At 41.6% G+C, this 17,133-nt stretch overlaps 1 protein-coding gene across 2 annotated transcripts in view; it reads right to left on the bottom strand.

Annotated features, from left to right (window-relative positions):
* Positions 1-295: 295 nt before the first annotated feature.
* The window catches only part of wrn (WRN RecQ like helicase), an 82,233-nt gene continuing 65,395 nt past the window's right edge, over positions 296-17,133 (bottom strand). Inside the window, exons 34-36 of one of the 2 annotated variants that reach the window (XM_052115521.1) lie at positions 14,731-14,850; positions 14,503-14,625; positions 296-1,716 (exon numbers count right to left, since the gene is read on the bottom strand). In XM_052115521.1, coding sequence (XP_051971481.1) covers positions 1,597-1,716; positions 14,503-14,625; positions 14,731-14,850 — 363 coding nt within the window. In that variant the 3' untranslated portion in view covers positions 296-1,596. The remainder of the gene's footprint in view (positions 1,717-14,502; positions 14,626-14,730; positions 14,851-17,133) is intronic. The other variant, XM_052115523.1, reaches the window with a different exon arrangement.

Here is a 17,133-nt window from a genome sequence, read left to right as displayed (position 1 = left end):
CACCAAACGAAGGAATTAATGGCCTTTGTTTGGAATTTTTTTTTTTAACAACCACATGGTTGTGGTGTCCTTATACCTTTGGCCATAAGTGAAAGAATTGTTAGAGTTGCTAGTGTAGGGCAATCCTCTTTCATTTCACACATTCAGGATATCTGTTGTTAATTAAAACAAGCCATATTTGCTGTAAAGCAAACATTGATTAGCACTTAAATAGCAATTAGCACACATGTGAAAAGCACACATTCACTTGACTGAAGACATGTTTTATTTCACCCCCTCGACCATCCAGGCATGGTGAAGGAACCAGTTTGCTTTCCAACAGAAGGAAATTGATACCTCTCTCATCTCTATGCAATAATGCCTTTGGAACATGCAATCACAAGGATATTGCTAAAATGTATCCTATAGTTACAAAGAACTAGACACACTGCTTTCCATTTTTCTGAAGATGGCACTTTGCAGTGACTGATGTTCTTGCTGTCCGAGCCTCATTACAATTACAATGTAAAGCATGCACAATAAGTAGGCACATTGGTTTTGTTGAGAAGAAAAGGCACTAATTGCAAATATCTTGCAAAGTAAAGCTAGGAACCCTTTATATTCCAGTAACACCATTTCCCAGAATGCAAACAACCTGGAGTCTCCAGAAGATGAGAAGATGTCAGGTTGAGGCACTTCTACTGGGAGTGGGAAGGTTGAAACACAACCCTTGCTTAGCAAGAATCACAAGCTGAACACAAGATTGGGCCAAGACTGGGAATGACTGATTTTTTAAAGTTTTTATTTACAGTTGAGAGTTGGACCAGACAAGTGGACTCCTGGCCGTATCACTAATGAGGTCCTCTCCATTAAAGGCCTGTTTCAGGAACTACTCAATTATCGCACATTAAAAAACCTATAGTTCCTTTTTGCCGTTTTGACTGTTTTAGCTGCTCCTCAAAAAGTCAAGTCATTTTATTTGTATAGTGCTTTTCACAACAAATTTACAGAAAACTATTCTGTAATGTCTTAAAGTCCTCTGTGTGGTTTAAACGAAAAAGTTGATTGAACATCATGTCTAGAAATGATTGTCTTTAGGCCCCCAATGAGCAAGCCAAAGAACACAAAACTCCATGAGATGTTGGTTTATTAAGAAAAATAACCTTGGGAGAAACCAGGCTCAAAATAGGTACTCTCTAACAGTACAGGAACTGTGGTAGGTGTTCTAGCCTCTGATTGGTCAAACTCATAGTGTATAAACCAATAAGAAGAAGAGTCAGCAGCTGCCAACAGACTTGTATTAGTGCTCGTTACTTAACAGAAATTGTTTGTGTCACTGCATGTTTATTTTGCATCAAGACCGACACAGATGTCTTTTTTATATTAATGGGGGAGTAGTTCACTACAGTATTTTATGTTGCTTCAAATAAAACTGTGGCACTAGACATTGGACCAGATTTTGTTCTACATCTGTATTTATATGGTTCCACTCTTATTCATTTTTATTTAGTTGATACATATATTGCAACACTAATGGAATTAGGTAATAAGAATATATATATTTAATTGTACAAAATACACAATGTGCATGACACAGCTTTGTAAAACATCACAATTTCAAATGAAAAGTCCTTTCTTCTTTTTGGTCTTCTTTACAGTAGCTGCAGTTACTGAGGTGTTTGGTCCTTCAGCCCAGTCAGGTAGTTTTCTCTTCATAGGCTGACTGACACTGCAAGTCTGTGGAAAAAAAAGTCTTTGTAAGCCTGTAGTTTTTAATTTTGTTAAAAACATTTTAATGATTTGTATTTGTATTTTTTTTTAAGAAGGGCTGGGAATCAAAAAAAAAAAGAATTAACAATTTGCTGTGATTAATCGTATTTTTCCCCCCAAGTGCATGTTGGATATTAAAAACTTCAAAAAGACTGGATCAGCTTATAGAACTTAAGACAATAGGCCAATAGAAAGACAGTTTCTTCATATGCACCGACAATAGCAAAAACAAAATGTTAAAGTGCAAGTTGAAATTTAAAACATGTTGAAACACACACAGAGAGAGAGAACACACACACTTAATACATAGGAATAGAGGAGAAACACACACACACACACACACACACACACACACACACAGGTAGAGATATATAATGTGTAATTTGTCTTGTTTACAAACTACATTCAATGGTGCTAATGCACAAACATGCTATTTGCGGTCATAATATGCGCCGATTACACTATTTTAAGATGGCACTGATACTACTGCATAGGTGGGTGTATAAAAGTGTGTTAATGGGTAATACAGACAAAAGAATGATTATGAGACACATCGCATTTTAGGCTGATGTGTGAATGGCTTTTGGCTGCAGATGACACATGAGTAAAGTAGCTTATTAAACAACACAGTGAATGAACACTTAAAAGTATGAGTAGATGTAATCCTTTTTGTAGATTAATAAAATAAAAAAAATATTAATTGCATGACATGTTTTTGGAAAATATCTACTTGTACGATCGTACAGATGTAGGTAAGTTTGCACCACCTCGGTATTAACTCTGCTTGAAAGTAGATGGAGCTCCAGGTCAAGCCTACTGATGATGTGGATCAATGGCAGTAGGAGGGTGTTTAGCACCCGGTACAAAGTTTTCCTAAAAGTTTGCCCTGGCGAGCTGTTACGAACCACTGGAATTAACTTAACAACACCTTTGTTTTGACCAGATTTTTTTTTAAATGACATCCCACCTATTCATCCTTCAATTTCATACGTGTGCCTGGGATTTTTAGTCTTCTAGAATGGACTTCAAAGGAAATACCTCCAACTACCAGCCATACTGCAGGTAACATACCTCATTGACCACTGACTGCATCATCGTTTTAGGATTGATTTTGCTGACAATAAACTGTCAACAAAAGCCAATACAAGATAGACAGCAAAGGACACTTCACTGACCAATGCATGAATCCTTACAGTCAATTAAGGATGGATTATAAAGCCACAGAATCATTACCCTTACCGTTTTAAACATTGCCTAACAACAAATACATGACTTGTATTACGCATAATATTGGCATAGACATTTTTTGTAAAGCCAGCGGAGGACGGGCTCCCTAAGCAGAGTCTGGCTCCTCTTAAGGTTTTTCTCTCCACTAAATAACATTATAGGGAAAAAACCCTTGCCACAGTCACCTTTGGCTGTCTCACTGGGGGCTTAAAGAGATTAAGGCATGGTTTTCTATAAAGCTGTTCCCTGGGGACTTTTAGAACATTACAATATGATTTTCTGTAATGTTGTTTTGAAGAAATGTCAAAACATTAGCTTACCCATGTTGACTTTGCATGTTCAAAAGATCAGCTTTACGATTCATCCAAATGATATCACCTAACACTAGATTTCCCCCCTCAACTGTGCAGCAGTGCACTGATATAAAAAGGGCCATTTGCAATGATGTTATAGAAATAAACATCTATCCCATCAATGTTCAGTTTTTAGGTTCCAACCACAGCAATGAGATGAGCAATGACATCTGGATGTGAGCATGCTGAGAGGACAGCACTCAAGCTTACATGACACAGACAGCTGCATCAACAGAGGAAAACCCCATTAACAGCCATCACAACTCCTCGGGAGCCAAATCACATTTCCTTCCAGCAGCTCAGCTCTTCTCTTCAATCTGTTCAGTATTACTGCTAAACTTTTGATGACATCATCACAGTGAGCCCGGAGTGGATGAGGGAATATCGGAGGTGGTTTGCTTTTTTGAGACATACACTAATGATCTCATATTGATCTTCAGGTTTGTGTCACTGCAGTACTAAACAACAATGATGGATGTGCTCTTTAAACCTTGTATCACCATTAATGTTCGTTAAGTTTGTTAATGTTAAGATAAATGCCACACAGACACAAAGAGCATACATATTAGTTTTTGTGAGAATTTACAAACCGTATTAAGATTATAAAATCTTTTATTATTATTAGTCATTAATATGAAAACATATCAAAAACACTTGATTTGTGAAATGAACATTGGAGGAAAAGATGATATCTTATGCCTATTCTTTTGAAAATATTCAACTTTTTCTTTATTGTTTTTGGGAACGTGTGACACGTGTGTTACAAACTCCCAAGAATATAATCGCTCCATCCTGCTACACCTCCCAGACTCTTGTGAAGATCAGACGTGCATCACAGTGACATGGGTCACAACCTTGTGACCTTAATGGCTTTGAGCTTAAAAGGGGAGGTGTCGGGTAATAGTGAGTGTCAAAGGTCAAGCAGAGGTTAAAGACAGTTCTCTCAGGCTTAAGCACTGCACAGCGGTCAACGCTTCAGAGGAGGCCGTCCCCATGTCCAGCCAGTCAAGCAGACAGGATTACATCAAAGTCAAGGGTCAGGCTTCAGATTACAGCCCAAAAAATAACACATTTCACAGAACCAATATGTCTTTGTTTACATGTGTCTAACAAGACATAGTGCAATTCGGAAGCTTATTTAACTGGGAGCACCACCCAAAAACATCTTCAAAATATTACCAGTTGTGATTGAGAAAGGCAGAAAAAATGTTCCTGCTTTTAAAATAGTTGTTCTCCGTGGGATTAGTAGTCACACAAATCAAAAACAGCATCCATGTTACAGTGTTAAGTATTTTTATTTACAGTGGGGTCCATAAGTCTGAGACCACTAGTGAAAATGCTTTGGTTTTGCCTTTTCTTGTAAATTTTTGTTTTCATTATAAAGTATATTATTAGCTTGAGTGAAAATTTACATTGAAAAATGTACATGAATTTGACAATATCTTAAACTTTTAAGGACAGCATTCACTCAAGCTTACATGAACACAAAATGTTCCAAAGATGTCATGTGTTACAAAGGAAGCAAGAACATCTGATTGTCTGACATATGATGAATGTCACTGATTTATTTACATTTAATTAGTCACCTAGGAATAGTACAGAATTTAATCATTTCTTCTTTGTATTATGTCAATGCTTAAAAAAATCATTTTTTCCAGGTTAGGATTTTAAATCTCAGATTTTAATTTGATCTCAGACATTTTGGCTCCATTGTATATGGGTGATTCTTCAATTTTTCTGAACTTAATGCTAAAATTAATTATAATAAATAAAAATAGGGCTTCCTGTGTCTAAAATTGGCATAAATAAATTCAACCTAACTGCACATTTTCGCACAGAAACTGAATGTTTGGAGCATCACATGGTTATTTATTACAAGCAATGCATGCCCGGGGCATAAAAAAACATGGGAGTTGATTTACTATATGGAGACTTCAACCGCAAGCAGTGTGTCAGGTGTCGCATAGGCCGAAAACGCTCACTTACTGTCATCTGAACCAGCATCAAAAGCAAAACCATGCAGATTGAGAGAGACCAGTGTATGTGCGAAAGTTACTGAATTATAAACAATATATCTGTATGTATAGTGTCTAATAATGCCAAAAAAATCTAAATACAAGTTGAATCTCCATAATTGATCCAATTATTAAATAAGGTCCACTGGCAAAACGCCAGCACGCCCTCTGATTTTATGGCATGTATATATACTAAAATAAAAGATTTATACCTGTAAAAATGTGTCTAATTATTTTAGCCACAAATAAATTGACATTTTAACATGTACATATTTAAATAATTTAAATTAATGATGACACCAATTTCTAGTAGAAAGTAAAAATATTTACAAGTGTATTTTATTGTTTGTTTTACTGTATCATTTACCACGATTAATCACAGAAAACGTCTCGGTTACGTACGTAACCTCGGTTCCCTGAGACGAAGGGAACGAGACATTGCGTTACTAACGCATATGGGAGTGCATTCATACACGACCTATTTGAAACCTCTCTACAATAACGCCAATATTCTAATATTGGCTATGGTGTTTGAGCCAGCCTGTTTTGGCGCGAAACTGACCGCTATAAAACAGGTGCACAGACACCATTTCCTCAGAATTTCTGACTGAGAACAAGGAGCGCATTGCTCGTGCCTCAAGAACTCTGAGTCTTGTGGTGCGGCTAGCGTTCGCAATGTCTCGTTCCCTTCGTCTCAGGGAACCGAGGTTCCGTACGTAACAAGACGTTCCCTTACGACTTCAGTCCACTTGACACTGCGTTACTAACGCATATGGGGAACAGAATCCCATCACGCCGCACTACACAACATAACTTCCTAGAGAGGAAACATGGTGGCGCAGTCTTATGGGATGGCAATTTATGGCATTATAACAGCCTGAATGCAGGTGGTTGTGTAAATGATGTGGAGCCCGTACTTAAAAGGGGGCATAAGTATATATATATATATGTATGTATATGGCCAATGAATAGCAAGGACTTGTGAAGGAAGAGATGAAGAAAACCTTGCGAACGTGTTTTGCGAGGACCATCCTGCTGCAAAACATATGTCTTGTAAGGACACACCATTCGCCCATGCCCATGAGGAGGCCATGCCTCTATTTGAGTGTGCTTAACACCAATTGGACAAGTCTGAACCTGCGATTCATAAGCCAGGGTAAGAAAGTCTTTGCTTGGAGGAAGACATCCCTTTTGCACATCCTCCATAGCATACAAAGATCTGATCAGACAGTCTGTACTGGCAAGTATGCTCAACGTATGTATGTAGTGCCCGCACAGGGCATAACAAATGCAATGATTTTTCCTCATCTGAATTAAATGGAGGAGGGGAGAAGGCCTGAAGATGAACCACCTGCGCTTTGAAGGGTGTGGTCAGGACCTTGGGTAAATAGCTTTTCCTGGGTTTGACAGTGGCTCTTAAAAGACCAGGCCAAACTCCAGACATGAATTGTCGACTGATAATGCATGTAGGTCACCGACCCGTTTTTCTGAGTCCAGAGCCAGCAGTAGTGTGGTCTTAATAGAGAGCATACGCAAATCAACAGAGTCCAAGCATTTAGGACTAAAGTTAAATCCCAAGTCGGGACTGTAGCCTGCCGAGATGGGTTTAATCGTCTTGCTCCTTTAAGGAACTTTATGATTAAATCATACTTGCCTACAGAGGCGCCGGTTTCATGTGCGTGATACGCAGATCTAGTTGCCACATACACTTTGAGCTTTGACGGGGTGAGTCCTGCGTCTAATCGCTCTTGAAGAAATATTACAATTTAATTTATGGGGCAGTTTACCGGGTCCTTGCTGTGTGAGAGACACCAATCAGCGAACACCTTCCATTTTAGTGCATAGAGGCGTCTAGTGGACGGTGCTCTGGCTTGTAAAATGGTGTTTATGACTGAACACATCAGTTCTGGTGCATTTAGTATGCTCCATTCAGGAGCCACACATGCAGGTTCCACAGCTGGGGCTGGGGATGCCAAATTGTGTGCCTGAGAGAGGAGATCCCTCCTCAGTGGTATTTCCTATGGTGAGCTGTACAGCATCTCCATCATTTCCAGAAACCATGGCTGGTTGGCCATTTCGTGCAACTAATAGAACGCTTCCTTGTCCTCTCAGACTTTGCATATGGCAGAGTGGATCAGGGATACTGGAGGAAATGCATATTTGTTTTTCACCGCCATTTGTGTGCCATTGCATCCCTACCAGCGGGGCTTGGGACTTCAAGAACAGAGGGATAGTGGGCATTCTCCACTAAGGCAAATAGATTGATTTCTGCTTCGCTGAATATTTCCCAAATCCTCAGTATAGTTTGAGGATGAAGTCTCCATTCGCCCGGTATCGCCCCTTAGCGTAACAGTAGACATGCACAGTAATTCAGGCAGCCTGGGACATATGTCACTCTCAGGGAGAGATGATGCTCGCTCCATAGGAGGGGGTGACGCGTCATTCTCGACAGTGGCGGTGAATGAATTCTGCCTTGGCTGTTGTATATACCACAACTGTCATGTTGACTGAGCAAACCAGGACATGACAGCTCACTATTTCAGACTGAAAGCCGTTAAGGCTAGAATTACAGCCAATGGCTCTAAGCGGTTGATGTGCCACGCCCTCCTCACACCTGTCCAGGTGCCAAAAGTTGGGTGTCCATTGCACACCGCCCCCCAACCTGTGTTGGAAGCATCCGTGGTCACCTCTTTTCGCCTGACAACTTGGGACTTGAGTACCAGAGGGGACAGTGAATATTCTCCACTGTGGCAAATAGATAGATTTCTGCTTTGCCAGATATTTCCCAAATCCTCAATACAGTTTGAGGGTGAAGTCTCCTGAATTCTGCCTTGGCGGTTTATATATATGCCACAACTGTCATGTTGTCTGAGCTAACCAGGACATGACAGTTTGATATTTCTGACTGAAAGCCTTTAAGGCTAGGAATACAGCCGATGGCTTTAGGCACCGCGTGACACTTGCCCCAGCGCGACACCTCGCTGGTAAAATGCAAGAGGATCTGTCCGTGGTGCTGAACAGAGGCTGGATATAGTGATGCGCATGCGTCATCGGCGCTAAGCACGTTGCGCCACACGGCGCTTCAGCCAGCACTCAAGAGGTCTCATGTGTAAGAGAACTAATGGACAAATCCCAGTGCTTTCTGAAACAAGTTTCATTGGAAATGTTCTCCCCAGTTTTAACTGAGATGGACACTGTAAAATGGCTGAAGCAGTAAAACTGTGCTGGCATAAAAAAACCTCTGATTGTGGCAGTAACAGCCAATTGTCGAGGTAGTTTAGGATGCATGCCGCTCAGTCTCAGAGGGGCGACAACCGCATCAATGCACTTTGTGAATGTGCGAGGAGCCAAAGACTGTCCGAAGGGCAGGACTATGAATTGATACGCTGTTCCCTCGAACGCGAATCTCAAAAACATCCTGTGATGTCGTACAATTTGGATATGATAGTACGCATCCTTCAGATCTACCAACGCAAACCAATCATGTGGGCGTACATGCGATAAGATCCTTTTCTGAATAATTATTTTGAATAGGCGCTTACAAATGCGCGATTAAAATGTCTCAGATGCAGGATTGGCCGAAATCTTTCTTTGGAACAAGAAAATAACGGCTGTAAAACCATTTTGTGCTTGACAATTTGGCACAATCTCGATTGCATTTTTCACGATGAGAGGTGTATTTCGGCTCGTACCACTGGCGCGTCATCGGACGAAACCGTGGAAGACAGAACGGCGTTGAAACGGGGTGGCCGGTGTGCAAATAAGGATCGTATATCCTTGTTCTATCGTTTTTGCACCCATTCTGAAATACCCGTTAGGGATCGCCACGCATCCGCATAGTGGGACAGAGGGCAGTTTGGTTTGCTCACTGTATGATATGACGCAACGCTCACTCTAGGGAAGCGGTTGCGCATAATGTATGTGCTTTGAAGAGGAAAAGGGGGCTCTTTATTGAGAATGTGTGAGCATCTCGTGCATTTGCAACGAATGCTGTATTCTTTTGCACTTATTGCATTTTTATTTTTGCATTTATTTGAGTGCAAGACACAGAAACAACATTTTGAATAACAATATCCCTTTCCCGACCAACAAAAGTGGGGAGATGGGGAACAGTGTTTTGTGTCTCTCCAATCGAGCCTTTTTTGGAGCAGACCCGGAGGGAATCGCGGGCTCTGCTTTCCGCTTCAAATGCTATTGCCCGTCAGGAGCGATTTGCCGCACGTAATGATACGCAGGTGCCTGTGAGGCTTTTAGTCGCACGCTGACTCGAAACAGAGCGAGGGCGAACCGGCTGTGATATACTCCATGTGGGCATAAAGTGTCTCATAGCCTGTGACTGCTGCTGAATCGACATAACGCTCAGCAAACTTACTCATAGAGCCGCCAAAAAGGCCGGCTGGAGACACAAGAGCATCTAAAAGAGTGGCTTTTTCTTTATCACTCATTTCTGCCCTGGAGCGCCACCATCGTGTGGAGTGCTGATCCAGCTTATTCTGCTGCTGAGTAAGCTTTTCCCGCCAGTGCGGACGTTTGTCGACACGGTTTGGAAGGATGTACATGTTACTCGCTGGGCAGAGGTGTGCCGCTACCGCCTCCTCCACAGGGGGTAATTGGGCATATAACATTTTCTTTCCCAAAGAAATTATCCACATTAAAGAGGATGGCGTCACTGCGCGAGCGCGCCATAGAAGGTCGCGCGCCAGGACTTGAATAGTTTTCATTATGAACTTCGGGGAAGAAATGTGCGGGATGCTGCCGTTTAACGGCGCCCGCACTGCTGGAACCATTCATCGAGGCGAGACGGTTCCTCTGGGGATCCTCTTCGACTGCCCTTGTAAGGACGCGGAGCATCTCCCTGTCAGTGGCGCGTGCACGTTCCTCGCCCTCGCTGGGGGAGGGGCGGCAGCATTATCCACTGACCATTTGCCTGATGTGGCGAGAGACATGACATCGTCATCATCCCCAGCGTCAGATCCATCAAACGAGACGAGGCTGCACGCTCATCAGAGGGCCGGAGCTCGTCTCGCACGTAGCGTATGGGGGATATATGCGCTTTGTGTCTTGAGGGGCTCGTGGGGCGTGTGCCGGCACGAAATCCACCTCAAGTTCGTCCTGCTCGGCCTCGCGGCCCCGCCGTGCCTCCTTGTGTGAACCCTCGGGAATCACAGAAGAGGCTGGTGGGAGGGCGCGAGAGGCTGAATCGTCCCTCAGAACGAGGGCGATTCGTGAGCGAAGCGACTTGAGACTCATGTCCTCACAGTGACAGTCTGTCTCCATGAGAGCTGACTCTGCGTGGGCGCGGCCCAGACAGAAAACGCAGCTCTCATGCTTGTCTGACGGCGGGATGTGTCTCTCGCACAAGGAACACTTACGGAACAACATCTTGAAAAAGACGTGAACACGTAACTTATATAACTTACATTTATACACACAAGTACAATTTTGCTTTAAAAGGATACTCTACACCTGCCGACGCGCTGTGGAGAATCAGGATGCTGAGGTCCGTTCACCAGCAAAGCGTCAAGCGGCGAGGCGGAGAAATGTTCGCCGGAGCACTGCAGGGGAGTGGAGAGTCTTCTCGCTGCCGTGAAGATTCCGTCCGCTGACTATTGTGAATCGACGGCGAAGGTAGAGGGCTTCGAGACAAGAGGTAATCGCTGTCTTGAAGGAAGAAATTCTGAGGAAATGGTGTCTGGTGCATGGACAGGGGCAGGGCGTTCCACAGTCTGGGAGCTACAGACTGAAATGACATGTCCCCTCGGGTCTTATAACGAGTCTTAGGGACTACAAGCAAGTTCTGGCCAGAGGACCGGAGAGTGCGGTCAGAGGAATACAGCTTCAAAAGGTCCAGGATGTAATGTGGGGCCTGACCATTTAAGGCTCTGAAAGTCAGCACTAAAATTTAAAATCAATCCTGAATTTTACAGGGAGCCAATGGAGATCCAGTAAGACTGGTGTTATGCGAGACCTTCGAGGGGCACCTGTTAAAAGTCTAGCAGCAGAATTTTGAACAATTTGCAATTTGTTCAAAGCAGACTTATTCAGACAAATAAAAACAGAGTTGCAGTAGTCAAGTCTTGTTGATATGAAAATGTGAATTATTATTTCCAGATCCTTCTTTGACAACATTTTGCGAATTTTAGAGATGTTCGTAAGATGATAAAAACCATTTCGGACGAGCTGTTTAGAGTGTGTCTCCAAAGTCATGGCCTGGTCAAACACAACCCCCAGGGTTTTGAGGCTGGATTTGACAGAGCGTCCCAGAGAGCCAAGGTGCTGTTTGATCAGCGGGATCTTATGGGCTGGGGCAAAAATCAGTTTCAGTCTTGTTTGAGTTTATCTGCAAATAGTTTGTGGCTAGCCAGTCTTTGATGGAGGACACACACTCTAAAAACAGAGACAAACGATGAAACTCAGACTCATTAAAAGAACAATACAACTGGACATCATCAGCATAGAAATGGTATGATACATCCTTGAATCAACCAATAATTTGACCAAGTGGCAAAATGTACAGTAAAAACAAAATAGGACCCAAAACTGAACCTTGTGCCACTCCACAGGACAAATTGGTCACATCAGACTGTACATTGTTCACAGCAACATTAAAGGTTCTGTCATGAATATAGGAAGAGAACCACTGAAGGACAGATCCTGATAGTCCCATCTCATTATGAAGCCGATTGATCAGTATACCGTGATCCACAGTGTCAAAAGCAGAAGTCAAATCAAGAAGTACAAGTACAGTGTAGTGTCCAGAGTCCGCTGCCATCATCACATCACTAGAGACTTTGATAAGGGCTGTTTCAGTAGAATGTAATTTTCGAAAGCCAGATTGAAAAGTATCCAACAGGTTGAGCTGCTCCATAAAGGAGGTCAGCTGGCATGCCACTACTTTTTCCAAAATTTTGGAGATAAATGGAAGTTTAGATATGGCCCCATAGTTTTTAGGTTCTGAAGGGTCAAGATTGGGCTTTTTAAGGATCGGATTTACCACAGCGTGTTTGAAGTAGTTGGGGACTGAGCCAGATCTACGTGACAGATTTATTAATTTTACCACACAAGGGCCGACAATATCAAACAATTTCAAAAATAGATTTGTTGGGACAATGTCAGCGGGGCTCGAGGACGGTTTCATATTTCCTGTTATGGTCTTCACATCCTGTAGGCTGACAGGAGTGAAGGACGACCAAGAGGACACCGGTGAAAACTCATTAAAACAACCAGGAATAAGTGGAGGATTTACACTGGCCCTAATGTCATGTACTTTGTTTAAAAAAAACGTCAAAAAGTTGTTACAGTCCTCGTGTGTGCACAGGCACAAGAGGAGCCGGAGGCGCAGTAAGATTTTCAATGGTGTCAAACAAGACTTTTGGATTTTTCTTATTTCCTGATATAAGATTAGAAAAATAAGCTGAGCGAGCCTGCTTTAGCAATTCATTCAGATCTAGCATTATGTCTTTTAAATGGAGTCTGTGTACCTCTAATTTAGTGGCTTTCCACAGACGCTCTGTCTTCCGACATTTTCTCCTAAAACTACAATTATTATCATTTATCCATGGAAGAGCCTTCTTCTGTGATCCTGAAATCTTTTTAACAGGTGCTACCATATCCAAGACCGACAGACAGTGGTTGTTAAAACTTTGTACAAGTGAATCAACATCATCACATTCAATAAAGGAGCGAGATTCAAAAGAGGCAGAGAAATCACTTGGTGTTGTCTCACTAATGATGAGTTTTTGTGTTACAACATTTCGGACAGCAGGCATCGGGATAAGTGACAAATTAAAAAAGACACAACAATGGTCACTAATCTGAAAATCTTCAACACTCAGTTTATGAATGTTTAGGCCACAAGAAAAAACCAAGTCCAACGTGTGGCCTTTTTTATGCGTGGGGCCAGAAACATGCTGTACAAGATTGAAAGAATCCATAATTGACAACAGTTCAACTGCATTCGAACAAGAGGGATCGTCAATATGCAAATTAAAGTCTCCAAGGACTAAAATGCGATCTAGTTTGATGATAGACGTTAAAAACTCAGAGAAATCATCAAGAAATGTACGTGCAGAACCAGGAGGTCGGTAAACTAAAACACAGTAAAAGTGGTGTATTTTCCCAACCTTACACATCTGCACCTCAAAGGAGTCGGACGAAGCGGTGTCCATCAAACTACAGCAGAAAGAATCCCGGAAGACCAACGCAAGGCCACCTCCACGACGTGCAAGCCGAGGGGTCCCAAACACGGAGCAGTCCTGGGGGCATAATTCTTTAAGATGAATGTGTCATGCTGCCACGTCTCCGTAATGAATAGAAAATCCAAGTTCTCCTTAGTGAAATGGTCATTCAGGGTAAAAGCCTTGCTTGCAATGGAGTGCGCATTGAGAAGCGCAATCCTGGTAGAGCGCGTGTGTGACAAGGGCTGGACTGGGACGGGATGGATGGCATCCGCTCACTCCCGGGAGCTCTCGATCCTTTCGGCCCAGATGAAAATCCACGGGATCGCCACTTTCTCCTCCAGACTTGGACCCCAGCCCTGGATCCTCGCTTCCTTCTCCTACCGCGGCGCCGGGTAAACAACAGGTATTCCGGCGATGATGCATGGCACTCCAGCATTGGAGGGAAAAACTCTGAAAATCTTTACAAATACAAAAGTCCTGCATATGTGCCTTAATGCGGAGCAACGCAGCCCGATCATACTGTATGATTGCAGAGACATAACTAGTGGTTGACAGGGTTGACACAAGGAAAATCACAAGAAGGATTACGAGTGTATGAGAGAGCAGAGTGGTGACCGATGCATAGCCGAACACAGGCGCCATCATCTAATGGATTTTGATAGGTAAGGGGCTCCCTATATCTTTGCTGGCGGTTTGGAGCTCCCACCACTTTTTGGAGCTCTGTCTACAACTATACCTCTATGTAATCACAAAGAAATCTCCCACACAACTTGGTGTGTTCTTTGAATGTTTTGCATTATAAATACATACAATGTGAAATCATCCTATTTTTCACAAATAAGAGACCAAGATGATGATAGATGTTAGCATTCTTTCATACAGTCTCTATTCCATTTTTCTCTTGCTGTGTTAATATTACTCTTATAACTATGCATTTATGTGAGTCATTCAGCAGTTCATGACTGGAATAAAGCATACCTTTACAGGTAAATCACTGAAGAGATCTTGAGTGTCTTTATCCAGAGCCTCTTGATTCCAGGAGGCCAGATTCATTCCACTGCTCTGAGGAACCGGCTCAAATGACTTCGGACAAACATCATCCTGTACACAACAACAGAGATGTTCCTTACACGCCATACCACTCAACATGTACAGCAACAATCTGACACTGATCAAAACTGTGTTTGAACACATATGGGCCTTGACCTGTGGCATGGGAAGATCAAGGAAAAGCTCATCTTCACTTTTGTCCATGACATCTGATTCACACAGTGATTCTTCAAATATCGTGTTAACAGCAGGTCTCTCTGCACTCACTGGAATTCCCTAAAAGGATGAGAAATCGTAAGAGCTCAGGGGAATCCTACAGTATATTCACAGAGATATTAACCTAATAGTGTCCAACATTACATTAAATAGACAAGTGTGACAGATGGAGCTCTTGCATGATTATAACACCTATTCTATGAAACATCAGCAGTAGAAGAATACATCATTAGATCCCTTTGAAAATAAGACACAAAGAGATGATCCTACATCTGGAGAATGACATGTAGCAATGTCGACTAAGAAAATAAGACTGACAGACGCACCAGATGTTGACATATGAGCCCATTCCTCACAACGTCAGAACACTGTGACACTCCATGAGTTCAACACAAGAGCTATTTACATAAAGAATACTTTAACTACTGTATACAGTAAATGCACTGTTCAGTGAGTTATTACACAGGATAGTGTCAATACACACCATTATCATCCATTACAGCTACTGATTTAATTATTAGATTTCAAATAATTACGGTACTAATGTTATCCCAAATGTATTGTAGCACTAACTTTATAATAAATGACACTTTCTTTGACATTTCGTTTTCTGCAATAACATTTAGATATTTTTAAGAAAGATCATTTCACAGAAGGCAGTTTGTTAAGTTTGAACAAACAATTACTTTAATTAAATTATTGCGTTTTTGTAATCATGCGTTGTTGTCACTCGTGTATTTGTGTCCATTCCTTCTTGCATTGACATTTATGTTTAATGCCACGGCATTCAGACATTTTGTAAAAGTGACTTAAGAGTCAAATGCTATTTTGGGGCCACTGTATAAAAAGGTGTTTATTTGCACATGTATCAGATGCTACCCTGCAGCCTACTACATTCCACAAGCATAGCACACTGTTAATATTTAAGATCTCTATATCCCTATAAAATCAAATAGTTCCAGAGAATTCTGGACAAGATGGCACTGTGCTGCCCTCTGCTGGTGCTTTATAACATCTTCATTTCAGCAGAAGATTATTATTGTTTTAACCTGAACATGGTAAACACTAACAATCCTGTGATAACCTCTAAACGTCCAGAAAATATTCAGTCAAATAGAATGTAAAATACAACAAAATGCTTTAACCTTTTCCCAATCCTGTAAAATTAGCCTAAAACGCCTAATCAAGGCATACCCAAAGTAAATTTAAAGCTGTTCTTGAACCATTTGGAGTACATGCATGGTTTTGGTCACATTTGAAAGGGGACACTCTGAAGTTTTTTCCCCAGCAGTCAGAATTACTGTAAGTGCTACTGATTTTGAGTAATAGAAGTTTGAACACAATGAAATAGAAGTTTGTTTTTCCGCCTGAAATGTATTTTTGAATACAGATGCCTGCAGATGACTATAACTTGTAGCTATTAGCTTGAGAACACAATGTGATCACAGCTGAAGCCTTACCTTGTCCAAGTTCAAATGTTATAACAATACCATAAAAAATGAATATTTTACACATGTTTTTCTAAGGGTACACCCAGGCGTTTTACAAAAGTGCCTTTTGGATACTCCAAAAGGACCCTTTGGTAACCTAGGACAAAAAGGCTACTACTTTTGAACGCTTCAACGTACAGTCATAATTTTGGGCTCTAATGAAAGATGACACTTAGAGCTATCATATTCCATATCCAGATCCACTATTAGTTTTGCTGACACAGAGTAACTGATGCATAAACACATTAGAGTGCCTTTTCCCTTCTTGAAACTAAATGTTGTGCATATAAAAGAGTCAAAACTAGTGCTATGGTGGACAATTTGTTTATATAAAAAATACACAACAAACTATTTACATGAATTTTTACACAAAGTATTTACAAACCATTATAAAATTGTACATGTTTCTAGCAACATGCCAGTCATTGTAGCAGTCACATTTGGGTACAAAGCACAAAGGCACATCACAGGAAGAGTACTTCACTGGTGTCTTTGCATGACACTGCCTGCACTTCAGACGCACCAGCGGTGCAAGATTTGGTGATGTGCAACGGCCTGTGATGTGCTCTTCGTGGAGCAGGAGATACGGGTCTGGCTGTGGAGTGAGACCCCAACTCTGCCAGCTCCTCAGCAAGGGTCTCTCTGAAAGCCCTCCTCTCTTGATGAGGTGCTGTCCTGCTGCTCCACTTTATGTGGCCGCATCCGGCTCCCAATGGCTATCTGATTCAGTGAGAATAAATAAATGTAATTTACAAAGCTAGACACAACTTTTCCATCTTTTCTGTATTCTATATATATATATATATATATATATATATATATATATATATATATATATATATATATATATATA

The sequence above is a fragment of the Xyrauchen texanus genome, chromosome 43 (assembly GCF_025860055.1).
Source record: "Xyrauchen texanus isolate HMW12.3.18 chromosome 43, RBS_HiC_50CHRs, whole genome shotgun sequence".
NCBI classification, from domain to species: Eukaryota; Metazoa; Chordata; class Actinopteri; order Cypriniformes; family Catostomidae; genus Xyrauchen; species Xyrauchen texanus.
The sequence above is the reverse complement of the archived record's forward strand: the minus strand, read 5'-3'. Positions and strand labels throughout refer to the sequence as shown.